Source organism: Papaver somniferum, chromosome 10 (assembly GCF_003573695.1).
Source record: "Papaver somniferum cultivar HN1 chromosome 10, ASM357369v1, whole genome shotgun sequence".
Classification (NCBI taxonomy): Eukaryota; Viridiplantae; Streptophyta; class Magnoliopsida; order Ranunculales; family Papaveraceae; genus Papaver; species Papaver somniferum.
Genome location: NC_039367.1, coordinates 137,033,196 through 137,049,478, shown reverse-complemented (window position 1 = coordinate 137,049,478; position 16,283 = coordinate 137,033,196). Strand labels below are relative to the sequence as shown.

General features: G+C 37.6%; 2 protein-coding genes across 4 annotated transcripts; one reads left to right on the top strand and one right to left on the bottom strand.

Moving 5' to 3' along the window:
* Positions 1 to 2,429: 2,429 nt before the first annotated feature.
* Positions 2,430 to 6,940, bottom strand: LOC113317851 (serine/threonine-protein kinase VPS15-like). 3 transcript variants are annotated; one of them, XM_026565980.1, is made up of 5 exons: positions 6,751 to 6,940; positions 6,572 to 6,634; positions 5,140 to 5,913; positions 3,323 to 4,210; positions 2,430 to 3,241 (listed from the first exon to the last, which is right to left on the bottom strand). In XM_026565980.1, exons 4-5 carry the CDS (start codon positions 3,797 to 3,799, stop codon positions 2,861 to 2,863), a joined length of 858 nt encoding a protein of 285 aa, XP_026421765.1. In that variant the 5' UTR covers positions 3,800 to 4,210; positions 5,140 to 5,913; positions 6,572 to 6,634; positions 6,751 to 6,940; the 3' UTR covers positions 2,430 to 2,860. The 3 variants fall into 3 exon arrangements, with proteins under 3 accessions (XP_026421765.1, XP_026421766.1, XP_026421767.1); XM_026565982.1 differs by lacking the exons at positions 2,430 to 3,241; positions 3,323 to 4,210 and adding an exon at positions 6,042 to 6,218 and having other exon boundaries at positions 4,955 to 5,913; XM_026565981.1 differs by lacking the exons at positions 5,140 to 5,913; positions 6,572 to 6,634; positions 6,751 to 6,940 and having other exon boundaries at positions 3,323 to 4,364.
* Positions 6,941 to 9,193: 2,253 nt separating this feature from the next.
* LOC113316266 (protein MAINTENANCE OF MERISTEMS-like) lies at positions 9,194 to 10,182 on the top strand. The gene is made up of 3 exons (XM_026564481.1): positions 9,194 to 9,268; positions 9,331 to 9,663; positions 9,775 to 10,182. Exons 1-3 carry the CDS (start codon positions 9,194 to 9,196, stop codon positions 10,180 to 10,182), a joined length of 816 nt encoding a protein of 271 aa, XP_026420266.1.
* Positions 10,183 to 16,283: the final 6,101 nt, after the last annotated feature.

The following is a 16,283-nucleotide window of genomic DNA, read 5'->3' as shown; positions in this document are numbered from 1 at the left end:
ATCCTCCGAATATCACAAGTACAAAACAAACCACGCCATGGCTCCAGGTGGTTCCAAGGGACAATATTGAAGGTTAGACAGCCCATATTCGGAAGTTTTGGTAACTAATTTAACTTCCGAATATTTCAAAGACAAAATTTGAAAAGTATAAGTTTTTCCAAATTCTGATTTTTGGGCCATCGTACATTCGGAACTTTACAAAAAAACCTATCCTCCGAATATCACAAGTTCAAAACAAACCACGCCATGGCTCCAGGTGGTTCCAAGGGCCAATATTGAAGGTTAGACATCCCATATTCGGAAGTTTTGGTAACTAATTTAACTTCCGAATATTTCAAAGACAAAATTTGAAAAGTATAAGTTTTTCCAAATTCTGATTTTTGGGCCATCGTACATTCGGAACTTTACAAAAAACCTATCCTCCGAATATCACAAGTTCAAAACAAACCACGTCATGGCTCCAGGTGGTTCCAAGGGCCAATATTGAAGGTTAGACAACCCATATTCGGAAGTTTTGGTAACTAATTTAACTTCCGAATAATTCAAAGACAAAATTTGAAAAGTATAAGTTTTTCCAAATTCTGATTTTTGGGCCATCGTATATTCGGAACTTTACAGAAAACCTATCCTCTGAATATCACAAGTTCAAAACAAACCACGCCATGGCTCCAGGTGGTTCCAAGGGCCAATATTGAAGGTTAGACATCCCATATTCGGAAGTTTTGGTAACTAATTTAACTTCCGAATATTTCAAAGACAAAATTTTAAAAGTATAAGTTTTTCCAAATTTTGATTTTTGAGTCATCGTACATTCGAAACTTTACAAAAAAACCTATCCTCCGAATATCACAAGTACAAAAAAAATTGTTTCCTGGAACCAAACAACACCATAATCGGAAAGAAAGTTGACTCATAACATAACCGAATATTACAATCGGTAGGTTATTTAACAAAATATTCTACCGATTTCGTATAATCGGCTAGTTTTTATATTAATAATACTCCGATTACATCCATTACATAAAGTTCAAACGGCCTTAACCTTACAATTTCGTCAAAAGCACCTAAATCCATACTCATAATTGACCATAAAAATATTAAAACAGATCATAACTTCCAGTGACCATAGAAATTGTCCCTTTTGATTTTGTAGCATCCTTCATGTTCAAATCATTTCCCGTAGAGGTCCACATACCGGCGATCCGCAAGATTTCTCTGAAATTACGAATGAGTAACAAGTTAGTACTAACTTTTGTTAATGTGAGTTGGAGTTACAGAGATACTTACTCGTTTTTCATAAGTCCACCAAGGAAAAGCGTTCCTAACAAACCGTTCCTCATCTTCAAGTTTGTCAATCTCCTTATCGAGCGCATTCTTTCTCATCTTAATGTCATTGGATGATCTTCGAATTCGATTACCATATAATGCCTCAAATACCATTAAGATACGGTTCCATATCTGCTCTTCGGATTCCGATTTGTGGAGCTTGTGAACACGATCATGAGCAGTTACCACAACCCACGCTCTATAAATAGCACAATCTTCTTATTCGGCAAAAGCAATATCCATGTTTTTTGTTATGAAAATTAAAACTGAAGAGAGGAAAGAGTTTGGTGCAATTGGGGTGATAGATATGAGTTTCTTCATATAGGTTTAGGGTCCAACGACTCTTTTTGTTTTTCCCAAAAACTCCAACGGCTAATTTGACGAAAGTTGAATGTGGAGAAACCAATAATCGGTAGGTATTGGATTTAGCATATCTACCGATTATGGTAGCTTTCAAAATTTGAATTTGCGGCAACTTATAATCGGTAGGTTTTGTAATATATTTAACTCCCGATTAACGCTAAATCCAAAACACGAACCAAGAAATACTGCACCGACTACAATCGGAAGTATGGGAAATATTTTGGCTTCCGATTTCATTCGAAGGGTAACAATGTTATCATATCCTCCGAATATATAAGGGTAATTTCGCCATTACGAATTACGCGAGATAAGGGTTGACTACATTTTCCTTTTGGGTGACCTTTTTTGTTTTATTGTTGGCCCCTAAATTCTTTTGAGTGGCCCCTAAAAACGCCAGGTTTTTTTTCTTTCATTGTCTCTTTATTTTATTTTTTTTCTTTCTTGTGAAAAAATGGGGAAGATGAAAGTACGGATCTTATCGGAAGAACGATTTAATCGTGAAGGAGAAATTTTAGGGATATTCTTAAATATCCTAATATTTGACTTTATCGCACATTTATTCTCTAAATAATCTAAATTGAAACGAAATTATTATCACTAAGGTTAGTTTTGTAATGTATTAGTATTATTTACTAATTATGGGTTTCACATATAAGGTAACTTAACGGTGGGTTAGTGATATAAAAAAAAACAAAAATGGGCTACAAAAATATTTCCCCGAAAAAAAATGTACCAGAAAAAGAAGAACGAAAATCATATTTACACATTTGACTTAGTTCCACAAGATAACTCCACTAAAAATAAATCAAATCTTATTTCAAACACAAAAAAGTTTACATATTTCCATTTTCATATGGACACAAAATGCTCGGTTTAGATCAGTTAAATATCAGGAAAATAGATACTTTCACATTTTCATTTTTGCCTAAAAATGGGCCAAACTGAAAAAGTAAAAATAACATTTTTCCTAAAACGGAAGAAGTATAATTTTGTGCACAACAAACTTAAAGCTCTAGCCTTTATTGACTGGTCTTTTAGACATGTATTTTCAAACAATGATAGCTTGAGCTGGAGACGTCCATAGAGTATCATTCAGATGTGGTCTTGACTCTTTACCACAGAACAAGGTACCACCCCCTTCTTTATGATGAAGCTACTGTAAATCAATCGACTAAAATCCCCTAATTATTAAACATACCTGCACTACCCACACCCCGGAACTAGATATATCTGGTTTCATAGAGGTCCTCATTTTTCTAATTCCTTTTAACATTGGTCCACACATGCGGTAACTACAATCACGACTGCAAAAGCAACAATCACCAGAGTTGATCAGCACAGTTAACTTACTCTCAAAAATTAAACAAAGCAAAGATGATCCCCGCTGCGTATCTTCAAGTCCATTCCTCCTGTTAACAAGTCCCCGCCAGGTAAAGGAAGCATTGATCGGGTTCCAGGAAGCTTTGGTGGGGGCTATCCTCTGGTTCCTGGATAAAGCCCATGGAAGGTCAGACATTTCAGCTTCACCGTCACTGTTGGTCAGTCTTAATACCTACATCATATATAAATATACTTCAGGCAACCTAAGATGGAGAAGAAATAACATAACAAAGAAGAATTTTAATTCATATACCTGGTGGCAACTTCCATTTTCAGCATTCCACAAGGAAACCCCATTGCAACCTGCAGCAGCATAGACAATGGGTCTTGCTGTTGCGGACATGGAAGTATTAGGGCACCTTTCTTCCACAATTCTGGGTACTATATACATCACTCTGACTAGGGACACCGTCCCTTCAAATGAGGCTCCCATGCAAGGGGTAAGTGAGCCTCGACCTAAACGAGATATCCTTCTCCATTTCTTTGGTATCCCATACCTTGGCAGTAGAATCATCAGATCTGATGACGAAAAAACAATGATCATCTGAATGGCAATATCTTTCACGGACACACGATGCTCCTGGAGATGTGCCACAAGTACACCATGAGGTCTCCACCCTGCATCTGGGACTTCAGATGCCTGGGAGGTCGATAACATTCCTCTCACAACATCTGCTATATCTTCCACAATTATCGAAGAGCTTCCTTTTAGAGTTCTACAAATACCCATGTCTTGAACCTTGCCGTTACAAGTATAAGATATGAGCTGACTGTTGTTTTTCCAAACGATCAACAATGCAGCACCTAAGAAACTACATGAGCTTTCTAAATCAATACAACTGCTCAACTACAAACTTCTTGTGCAGAATCGATAACAATCATGGAAGAAGAAATCTGCAGCAGAAAATCCACTTCTGGAACACATAGTCTTTCTGGATGGGTTGGTAATAGAGACTGAGATGATAGAAAACCTCCCCACCCATGGCTGGTTTGGTGGAAAAAGCAAAGAGCATCGCCTCAAAATTTCCTTGGTCAATGCGATGACAAAGTCAAGCCCCCCATAATAGGCTTGTTTATATCCTGTATATTCAGCAATACTGGTCAGTGACTTCCCGATTCTCAGCTACAATTGTCTCTGCACCTACAGAAGCAGATAGAAAGGTCAGGAAAGTTATCGTAAGAGGTAAAGATGAACAAGCAGTTTATAGCGCTAAAACTATCTCAATCTGTTCGGAAGTTGTTAAATTCTCGATTCCCACCATTAGACCAGAATGAGAACTTTTTAGATCAGATTCGATGGTTGAAGGATCCATCTCAATGTGTTGTAACTCTATCTAGGCTGTCAGTTTACGTCCCTGTTACTTTTGGTTATCCAAACATCACTAATAAAAAGTGTATGGCATGCTGGTTTTATACATACACAAGTTTACAACCACATATAACACTGTTTCTGGTTTTGGTTTCCCTCAGCATTCATAGAAGGAAAAACAAAACAAAAAAAATCAAGTGATGGAAAATCTTCAACTTCATATCTACTGGTTTAAGTTTATGGCCAACACGAAGAACAGAAGATAAAAAAATAAATCATGTGGGAAGACTTGTACATAAAGAATAATGTGAAGGTCTACAAAGAGCTGGGTTACAATATGTATATCAGACAATTGCAGAACCTCAAAAATTTGCAATATCCAACAGTCACTTTAAACTAGTGAATCAAGAAAAAAATGGAACTTTGAGAATCGCTCAGGAAGCTTTTTCACATCAAACCCAAAGTGCAATTTTTCCATGTTTCAAAGTTCCAATCTTCCTTAACTAGATTGTACTTATGAAATACTGGTTATGCGGTAAACATACAAACACAAACACACCACTACGGATTCTAAACCTATTGTTCGTCTGAACAGAAATATGCACTCACACATTAATTTAAGCATGAAGCACTGAAATTAAGGGAAAAAAGACTTTAGTAAAAGAAGAGAATGACAAATAACATGGCATTGAATTATACTGATCTATATTTATACTCCACAACAGAGAAGATATTAAAGGTAATGAAGAACTACGACATACCTCAATGTAGCACATGTCTTTCACAGTACAGGCGTGGTGTATGTACAAGATAGCACATTGGAACCCCAAACGCATAATACAAAATTATTAAGTCTTTAGTCTGTACCTCATTTTACTTTCTCACTTCCCTTAATGTTCACAAAGACAGTTGGAGACCTGTGGCATCCATGACACAATGCACATAGCAAAGCACCAACTCATTGCTTGATCAAACTTCATCAACTTCCTGACAATAGATTTATTTTGGCCTGCTTTTGCCTTCTAATCCTATCTTTTCTTGAGGGTCTTTTCTTTTCTTTCTGTGAGCGTCTTTTTCGTTTCTTGCCGTTCATGTTTGCTGCGGGATTACTAGCATGCAGAACTAATACATCTCGAGTATCACGGTGAACGTCAGAACTCATTTGTGGCTTATCTTTTTCAGAAAATGAATTCTCTTCTGTGTTTGTCATGTATAAGGGAGTTGGATTAGTGATTACAGAGGTAGTACATAGGGTTGACAACCTTTCGTTGGCTATTGGATCCCCAGGATCAACATTTGGTTCGAAAACCATAGCCCGCGCCAACTTCTGCAAAATCTCTGGATCATCCAAGTGCCTTTGCCTTCTAATCCTTTGTTTTTTTGAGGGTCTTTTCTGTGAGCGTCTTTTTCATTTGTTTCCACTCATGTTTGCCGCAGGATTACTTTCGTCGGCAATTTGATCCTCAGTATCAACATTTGGTTCAAAAACCATAGCCCGCGCCAACTTCTGCAAAACCTCTGGATCATCCAAGTACCTAAAAACATGTGAACATTCAATCGAAAGATCCAATAAATAGAACAAATACTTCATCCTTACAGTTTCAGAATTAAGATAGAAAAGTTATTAAACCCTCAAAATGTAGACAGAATTATAACTTAATACCGCATCATTACAGTTGGACCACCAGTCTCAATATCTTGTAGAATAGGTTTCAAATACGGATCTTTCATGACACAAATCATTCGTTCTTCAAGTTCTTCTTCGAAGATAGATGTAGAAGCACTGTTTGAGGAAGGGTCATGCTCGAATTTACTAATCTCAAGTTCTTCTACAATAGGACTGCAGCATGAAAACATAATACGGAAACACAATGTCAAAGCACTCAATGGTCTAATTCGAACTTCCATGTATCATTTTAACTGCTAAGGAAATTATTATACGAAAATTCTGTGGATAATAAAATTTGAAGGATCTCATAGAAAGGAATTTCATTTGCTTCAAAATGTATCTAATTGTGTCATAAGAAGGAAGAAAATTTTAATTATTTGATTTTTGGGAATATGAGGTTTTGCTATAGCTTCTGGGTCAGTCTAGTCTGATTACACACCAAAATGCTGCCTATAAATAAGTTTAATTGGATGCTAACTTGAATAAATCAAATCAAATTAGCATAAATGAAGAAACAAACATACCTTAATGTATTGATTTCATTAGCCTCCTCAGTGTAATCCCTAGCCTTATTATCCCAAGTCATCCTGCAATCAGCAACAACAAATTTAACAAATAACAACAAGAACACAGACCCACACATACAAAGATTCACAAAAGCCAAAAACAGAGGGATGAGGTTTATTAACAGAAAGAACTAAACCTTGATTTTGAGTCTGAGGGGTTGAAGAAGAACAACAAAGTCCCCATTAATTGATAAAATTTCTTGTTAAAGCTAGGGTTTAACAACAAGAAGTGAAAATTGGGGAAATCGAATTTGAAGAGGGAGATTAATATAACCTGATAGGAAAGAAATACTCCTCCTTAAACTGGAGAAATTTCTTCTACGTTTTTAGCTCAAATTAACAAAGGGGTTTAGTTTTCACAGACAGACGGCAGCAGAGACAAAATGGTTTGCGCTCAAACCTTATATCGCCACCCTTGTAACCCGGCTAGGGGGTGTTGTGGTGGAATATTGTTATATCAGTGAATTCTCAAGTTTACCCTTTCTCCAGAAATACCACTCCAATACACCACCACAAGGATGCAATGAGATGTTTATCGGGGTATACTCAAACTAATTGGGGTATACCCAATTTTTGAAAGGGACTCTTTTTGAGGGTTTTTGGGGGGAGTTTTAATGGGTAAGTTACAAAACTGCCCTTACCCTTTAAAAACCTAATATCCTAAATTAGTTTTAATCTTTACATTTCATCTTCTTCTCTTCTTCTTCTCCTCCAAAACCCTATAGGATCCATCACCCCCACCACCACCAAAACTCGTCGATCAATTCGTTAAAATCGTCGATTTCGAAAACTCCGATTAATCTTTATCAATGGATCCACCACGGCGGAGGGAAACTCGTATGAAAGAAGATAATCGAAAACCCAATGAGTATAACCCTGGAATTGCAAGTTTGGTTGCTAAGAAAGTGAAGAAAAAAACGGTTGAATAAGGGGAAATTGAACCCGCTCAAAACGAAGAAATGGTGCGATTAAGAAAGTAAGGGCCTACTTAAACTCACTCTAGTACTTCGATTTGATGTTTGCATGTTAAATTAGGGCAGAAAAATCGAAAATGTGAATTGGCAGTTGCGACGCCGGCAATGTACTATGTTATCGACCTTGCCGGCTTTTCATAGTTAAGGTTTGGCCGGCAAGCTCTTAGGTTGAAGAACTTGCCGGCTGTTTAGTATCTGTAACTGCTACTAGCAGGGCCGGTAGGTTATTCAAATATAGACCTTGTCGGCGGCAGTTTTTAATGAAGTCGGCATGTTATTAGTTTTTACCCTGCCGGCCCCTTGTTTTGAATATTTGGTTCCTGATGCCTAGAATTTATAAAACCGGAAAGGTATTTATATAAGACCATGCCGAATGTTAGTTGTCCGGCAGTGTATGGGTAATGGACCTTGCCGACCTGTAATGTGAAAAATTCATGTTCTACTGTGTTCATATTTGTCATCAACCGGCAGGCTATTTTGATGATACCTTGTCGGCTATACTTTAGCCGGCACGTATGTTTTAGTCGACCCTTCTGGCCATTGTTCCGCTGAATTGGTTAAACCTGTCGACCCTGCCGACCTGTAATTTGTTTTCTTAATTGTTCTTGTTTAGGTTGGAAAAGGAAAAGAAGAAAGCGCTTAGTCCTCCTTCAATACCTCCTCGTGTTGGTGAAAAACTCTTGACTTCAACACATAAAGGGGCATACGTTGTACCGGGAATGCTCAAGATCTGTGTACCGAATGATTCTGAACCACCGTCGGAACCCAGTGATTCATATGAGACTCCAGATGAAGACCAATCAATTCCATCTGGTAGAAGAGGTTATGATGACGATGTTGATGAATGCATTCCGGCTGATGGAGGAGGTAACAATGATGATGATGATGGTGATCAAGAAATGCCTGATATTGGAGGAGGTAATGATGATGGTGATGATGATGATGGTAATGGAGATAAAGGCAAGAATATCATCCAATATGAAATTGTTGAAGAGGAAGAGGAACAAAAAGAAGAATAAGAATAAGAAGGAGATGGAGATGGAGATGGAGATGGAGAACAAACTCTAGTTATTGTTGAACCCACCGAAGCTTCGGATTCAACTTCAGCCGGAACGAAGAAGAGGGCGATCACTAAACCAGATGATTCTCACATGCCTCCCAAACACTTGATGGTTGCACCGAGACCAGGTGAGCCTCCAAAAAGGACCCCAGCAGATGGTAAAAAAGTTCTTTTTGGATACAAAGACTCATGGGCATGTACGATCCATAATACTATCGTAAGTAATCTCAATCCGTCTTTGTTCTTTATTCAAGTGTGTAACTATATTAAATTTGCGTCAAGTGTTTGTATTTATTGTCATTTTGTTTTTTTGGTATTTAGGATCACAGGCATGCCGTCCGTATCATGAGGCGCCAAGCTTCGTGTTCAGTGACTAATACTTGGAAGCTTGACAAGGAATGTGAGGAGGTGAAAGTGATTGTCAAGAACTCTGGGTTGTGGCCTGCAGTGGAGAGTTCGAATATTGATCATGATAAAGTTACCGTATCTGCATTATATGAGAGGTTCTACGGAGAGACTGATACAATGTTATTCCCATTCGGTGAGATGGCGATAACTCCCGATGATGCTCAACAAATTCTAGGCTCCAGGTTGATGGAAAAGAAGTCACTGAGGGATTCGGTAATAAGTTTCCTTTCAAGGATATTTACAAATTGAGCCAGAAATTATTCTGTTGGAATCAGGTTGAGACAGAGTCTGTTCTTGAGATGAAGGATGGTCGTCTAAGCAAGAAGTTTAATTTGAAGAAGTTGAGGGACAAATTGTGGGAGGCAAAGAAAATATTTGATAAGGAAGGAAGGGTGAACCCAGTGCGAATCAATGCTATTGCGTCATCTTATTTGTTATACGTCCTGGGCAAATGTATCTTCCCCGACAGTTCCGGAAGCTTGGTCGAGGCCAGTTACTTGCAACTATCGGATGCCTTAGATAAGATGCGTGAGTTTTCTTGGGGTAGTGCGGAGGTCGCCTTCTTGAACAATGAGTTGGGAAAATGTTCTAGGGCACTCACTAAGCAAGTTAACGGAAACACATGTCTCGTCTAGGTAATTTTATTGTCTAAATCATTTATATTTGCAAAATTCTGGTAAGATATATAAGATTCTTACTAAACTTTTTTTTTTGCATAGGTTTGGATATATGAGAACTTCCCTTCTTTGTTCAAAACCAACTCCTACGTCAAAGTGGATGAGAGTGTTGCGGTTGATAAGCCAAGAGCGCAAAGGTACAGTTTTAAGGGTACTCAGGATAAGAAAATGCCGCAACAACTTATCAAACTCCGAAACGCCATCGACAAATTGACTGCGGAGGAGGTGATATTTGATCTGTATCGAGATGCTAGAAATCAAGGTTTAATCCAAAGTAGAGATGGAGTTGCTGCATTATACTATGGACCCTTGATGACTACGTTTGATGGATATTCAATGTACGATCCACATCGGGTAATGCGACAATTGGGTTATGTCCATGAAGAACCTCATTTCGATGAAGAAAAGCCGTTCTTTACTTTGAAAATGGCTGAATGCACCACGTCCTAAAAAACTATTAACGTCGTTTACGATCCAACGCCAACTAAAGAACATTGGGACGACAGACGTGGCCGTAAAATCGATGTGAGTCTTTTGGACGAGGTGACCACTAGTCATGAAGCTACTGAGAAATATATGGCGTGATACTCGGGTTGGGCTCGTCCTACTGTGATTAGGAAAATGATTGCTGAAGAACTGGCTCGTAAGAAGAAAATGGAATCGAAAGACCCAGCAACAATGCTTAAGTTCTTTGTAAGTATTTTAGATTTTCTCTTACTATTTTAAGATTGATTGCATTACTGAATCATTCTATTAATTGTTTGTTGTTTAATTTAAAATATAAGGACCAGTTGAAGACCTTTATGAGGGTGTTGTGTTGCGCGAAAGACAGAGGAGAGCCTTTGTCGATTGAAGAGCAAACCAAACACATTGACTATGATTGAAATGTTGACAACGAGGATGCCCATATATTGTTCAAGAAAATTGAGGCTCAAGTAAAGGCGGAAGAAAAAGCTAGGAGGGAAGCACAAGCCAATATGAAGGCTTATAAAAAGAGGACTCGTAGTGCTCGTGGTGGTGAAGGTGGCATCAGTGGTCGTGGTGGTGAAGGTAGCAGCAATGGTCGTGGTGGTGAAGGTAGTGTTCCAAAACGGGGCCGAGTTCGTGCTCGTGGTCGTGGTGAATGAATGCATTGCTAGTTTATTTGTTTATGTTGTGGTGGACAAATTTTAAGTTAATGGTGTGGACAAATGTTTGTTTAAGGTTTATGGGACATGTTTTCGTATTTTGGACAAAAAGTGTTGGATTTCTAGTTGTTGAATGAATGGTTTGTTTAGATATGTAAAGTTTAAATACATATGACGGCATGCTTCTTTTAAGTTACATTGCCGAGTGTCCCAGGGCCGGCAAGGTTGTGAATTTTCAGACAGTCGGCCCTGACAACGGAAATTGTGTAGTTACCAGGGTCGGCAAGATAAAATGATTCCTACCAAGCCAGATGTTTGCTAGCCAGCAAGGTAATATGTTATAGACCATGCCGGCTATGTGTGGCAAAAAAACCTTTCTCCTGATGCCTAAAATTTTATCAGGTCGGCATGGTAACAAAATTTCTACCTAGACTGTTGTTTATTAACTGGCAGGGCAGTATGTTATCGACCCTGCCAGCTATGTGTGGCAGAAAAATCTTTCTCCTGATGCCTAAAATCTTATCAGGTAGGCATGGTAACAAAATTCATACATATGCGGCTGTTTATTAGGTCGGCATATTGGAGAAAACAATCCTCGTCGACGGATTTAAAATTCAATTTTTTTGCAAATACAAGTACTTGTACTTGGGCACTATAACGGCCAAATTTGGCCACCATCCTATAAATACACTACTTTTCTCTACAAAACAACCTACAAATAGTTCCATATACTATCAAAAGATCATATCATGATACAATCCATCTAACTCACCCAATAGCTAAGCAAAAATGACTTCATTTGATTCAAATGAAGATTTGGCAATCATAAAAGCATGGTATGCTGAAAAACAATTTAGACGTCAATCCTCCGAAAGGGTGGATTCCACAACCTTTTGGGCTAGGGTACACAACAAATTTATCCAAGACTTTGGGAATCCAAATGCAAGAAGTGTTCAACAAGTGCATGAGAGGCACCTAGTCATAGAAAATGCGATACTTGCATTTTTAGCTCTCCAACCTCGTATTTTTAACACTCGCCCCTTCACCTTGTCCATTGCACAATTTGTGAGTATTTTTGTTGTTTGTTTTACGTGATCCATGTTGTTTTATGTTCCAATGAAACACCACTAACAAATGTAAGTTTGTTTTTGTAGCACGAAGTCGTGAAAGCGCGCTACTTGGAGGTAAAGGGGGAAGCATTCGCATTCGATGCAAGCTATCACTTTTTGGCCGAAAGAATCCCGGAGGATAACCCGAACTACTTGGATGCGTTATCGTCTTCGTCGGAGGAAGATTGATGGTTTTAGAAGTTTTAGTGTAGGTTTTGTGAGTATACCTCTATGTAAGCCCTCACGAGACTATAACTCGTCCACTAGGGTCTCCTAGGGGTTCAAAGGCTTGATGCACATGCTAAGTGCATTCGTTTTTCCGTCGACAAGGATTAGGTTTTATGTTTCAATCAATGTAATAACCAAAATAGCATGAATAAAGTAAATTACATCTTCCATAATTTGTTTTCTGTTTGGTATAAGTTTAGGTCGGCAAGGACATCAATCCTTAACATGCCGGCTACATGTCAGCCGACAGTGTTATAAATTATGTGCATGCCGACTTTACTATAGCCGGCATGGTAGGAAATATTTACTTGTCGACCGTAAGATTGTTTCCCAAGATAGTCGGGGTGTTCTTCATCCGACGATCATGCCGGCCAAATACTGGTCGGCAGCTTATTCAAATTGGGCACTGCCGGCCGAAAACTGGTCGCCAGCTTATTCAAAGTGGACCTTTCCAGCCGAAGATCGGTCGGCACCTTATTCAAACCACAACCTTGCCGGACTTGTGCATTTTCAAAACCAAATTTTTGATCGAAATCGAACTCATAACACAGATGAAAGGTTTAATTTACTGAATTCATAATAATTTTTAATTTAAACTCAATTAATTAATCTAATCAGATTTTTAGTGTTAATTAACCAAGGGCATATTAGCCATTTAGAAAATACAAGGTTAAGGGGTGGCTTGATTTTACTTCAAAATTACCAGATTTTGTCTTATTGGGTATACCCCAATTAGTTTGAGTATACCCCATTCTCGCAAGGATGTTTATTACTCCCTCTGTTTCTGAAAGACTGTCCTCTATTCCTTTTTCGTCTGTTTCAAAATTGTGTCCAGCTTCTGTTTATAGTCATACTCTTTTAATGGACGCTCTAATATACCCTTGAATTCTTTATATTCATAAATTCATTTTTAACATGACCCAATCTAAAATATTAAAAAAATTAGTATAATTGAGTAAACAAATATATCCTTCATTCCTTTTAAAGAAATATACATTTAACTCTAAAAATTAGATTCCTTATAAAGTCTATAGTACTTAAATTCAATATCTTTTAAATTTTCCTTTTATATTTTGTATTTTTAATTCTCACACCAATTTTTGATATTCTTTATTGCTAGCATTTTTATTAAAATAAAATAAGTAAGTAATTAAGGGTAGTCAAGTAAAATAGTATGGTCTCCTTAATATTTTGAGAAAGTCAAAGCGGACTGCCTTTGTGAAACAGAGGGAGTATCTTTTTTGCTTACATATTAAAAAGAAAAAAAAAAAAAGTGAGATTGTTGCTCACATTCGAGGAGTTTCTTTCCCTTGTATAATCAAAGTTATTTATTTTTTGATATTTTTTGTTTTGCTTTTGAAGAAAGAAAATATTTCATTATTCACCCTTCAGGAAAGTTGATGTAGAAATAAATACAAGAAAGAGGGTCATGTGTAGATGAATCTCCTAATACATGTTCGCTTAAAGCGAATTAACATAGGTTACGGGCTATAAAATTAATAGATCTAAGGACAGCAATGATTAGGGTATATGTAAACATCTGTCTCTTGTCTCGAATGTACTGAATCGTGCGGAACCAGAAATGTTGGGAACCCCTGGCTGACCATTTTATACACCTGGCTAGGCTTGCTTAACATAAAATCAGCATACTAAAATTGTCCCTACACAAATAAGTTGTCGGGCGAGCATGGTTCTGTTAGGCCACCTACCCTATAATTATAAGGGGTATCCTAAAGTATTGAAATGAATAACCTATTCTTAACCTAATTTAGTTTAAAACCAATCCAATAACCACCTATATATATATATAACCACCACCTCCTCCCACCACCACCTCCCACCATCGCTGATTACCACCACCACCACCTCCGATTATCACCACCACCAACCACCGATTACCACCACCACCACCGCCCACCACCGCCGATTACCACCACCACCACCGCCCATCACCGCCGATTACCACCACCACCACCTCCGATTATCACCACCAACCACCGATTACCACCACCACCTCCGATTACCACCACCACCAACCACCACCACCACTATATATATAGCTTAATTTAAAACATTAACAAAGATATTCTCACAAACCCATTACTTGTCATTCGTTTTTGGTTGAATAAATGAAAAGTAATTATTAAAATGAGTTGAAAATGGAAGTTGCAGAAAGGTTTAATGGAGGGTTTTTTTAGAGATAAGTTCGGTAATCAAGAATTAATTTTTTCTTAACCGAACTCAAAGTTCGGTTGATTCGCAAAAAAATACTTTTAACCGAACTCCTTGTATTAGAACAACACAAGTCCATAAGTTCGGTTCCTTCGCAAAATAAGGATATCACCGAACTTTAGTTTACGAAAATAATGAGAAGTCCACAAGTTCGGTTCGTTCGCAAAAATGTTAAGTTTTCTTTGTAACCGAACTCTACCTTTGAAACTTCGTAACCGAACTCTACCTAATTCGCCAGGAAATAAATTTCGTAGTAACCGAACGTTTGCCAAATTACATATATGCATATATAAGCCCAGTTCGGTTGATTCGCAAAATATGTTGAAGTTTGCGAACCAACCGAACTTCTAACACTGGGTTACTTTTAACCTGCAGTTCGGTTGGGAACTTGGTTGCGTTGAATTTTGCGAACTAACCGAACACACAAGATGTACCAAAATAAATTGTTAAGTTCAAAGTTCGGTTACCTACCATTTTATCCTAGGTAACCGAACATTACACTGTACGACCAAAACCTCCATTAACGAGTGAGTTCGGTAACCTGCGTGTTTGGAAAACTTAACTGAACTACACTTTCAGGTGTGTTCGGTTACATGTTCTTGACATATGGTAACCGAACTGGCCCAAATCTACATAAAAAATTTCATTTTTTTTGAAAGTTTGGAGCAATTCAACCAACATTATCTAAGTTTGAAACCTACCTGGGTACCCAAATACCCTTCATCCGGTTGTGGTTGGTAAAATCCATCGTTTTTCATGTTTTCCTTCTTCATCTTCTCTAACTTTACTCTTTTAAAAAAAACCATCTGATTTTTTAATCACATAATTATCTTTAACTTAATCATCTCACTAATCATTACACTAACTATTGTTAACACTAACTAATTATCACCCAAAATTAATCAGGAGGGTAATTTAAGTATTAATATAAATGTCTAGATAAGGGGTGATCTAGATTTACTTCTAATGTCTTTACCCAGAATAAAACCATGGTCCCACAACCATACCATGGTCCCCAAAAAATCGTTCTTAAAAAATAATAATTGTGGGCTCTAGGGGTGGCTCAAGTCAGCCCAATCTAGGATGTAGTTCCACTCCTGCTACCAGGTATGTGTTGATAAAGCGTTTTAATTTTGTATGACCTGCAATCGTGGTTCGCAGAACAATTACCAATTTTAACGGTCAAGGGATTAAGACTATCTTAGTCGGTCTTAGATATGATTATAAATATAAAAAAATATATAGATTCATAATTGGCTGAATCCTGCACTGAATCTAACTGAGCTAAAATAAATCTGATTGAAGCTAAAATGAAGTTCAAATTACAAGGAAATGAAACCGGGATTCTTAAATTCAAATGCCAGTACTCATTATACAATTCAAATTGAATACATCAAATGGACTTCAAAATAAAAAAGAAAAAAAATCTTTAATTTGCAACCATACAAGTCCTAGCTAATAGGTTCTTATGTTTTTTAAAGAAAAGTGCAAACCGGAATTCTTGAATCCCCACGACATGGTACTCTGCTCTTTGCGCAGATGGGATATATGCAGTTTCCGGTTATTTGGTCATCGTTGTGACTGAAAATGAAGTGATCCAAACAACTCTTGATAATTGGGAGGAAGCTCACGGTAAACCTTTTCGTTACGAAGCGTGTTTCAGAATTCTAAAAGATGGTCCATCTCAAGAACATAAGTACTGTACTCCAATGCCTCTCCCGGTCTTTACAATGGAAGAAGATAATACTCTTGTTCGATGTTGGTTACATCGTATGATGAGACCAATGAACATTTTATTTCCGAGAAAGAGTATTGAGACATTTTATAGCATCGCGGAACAAAACCATTAGAAATT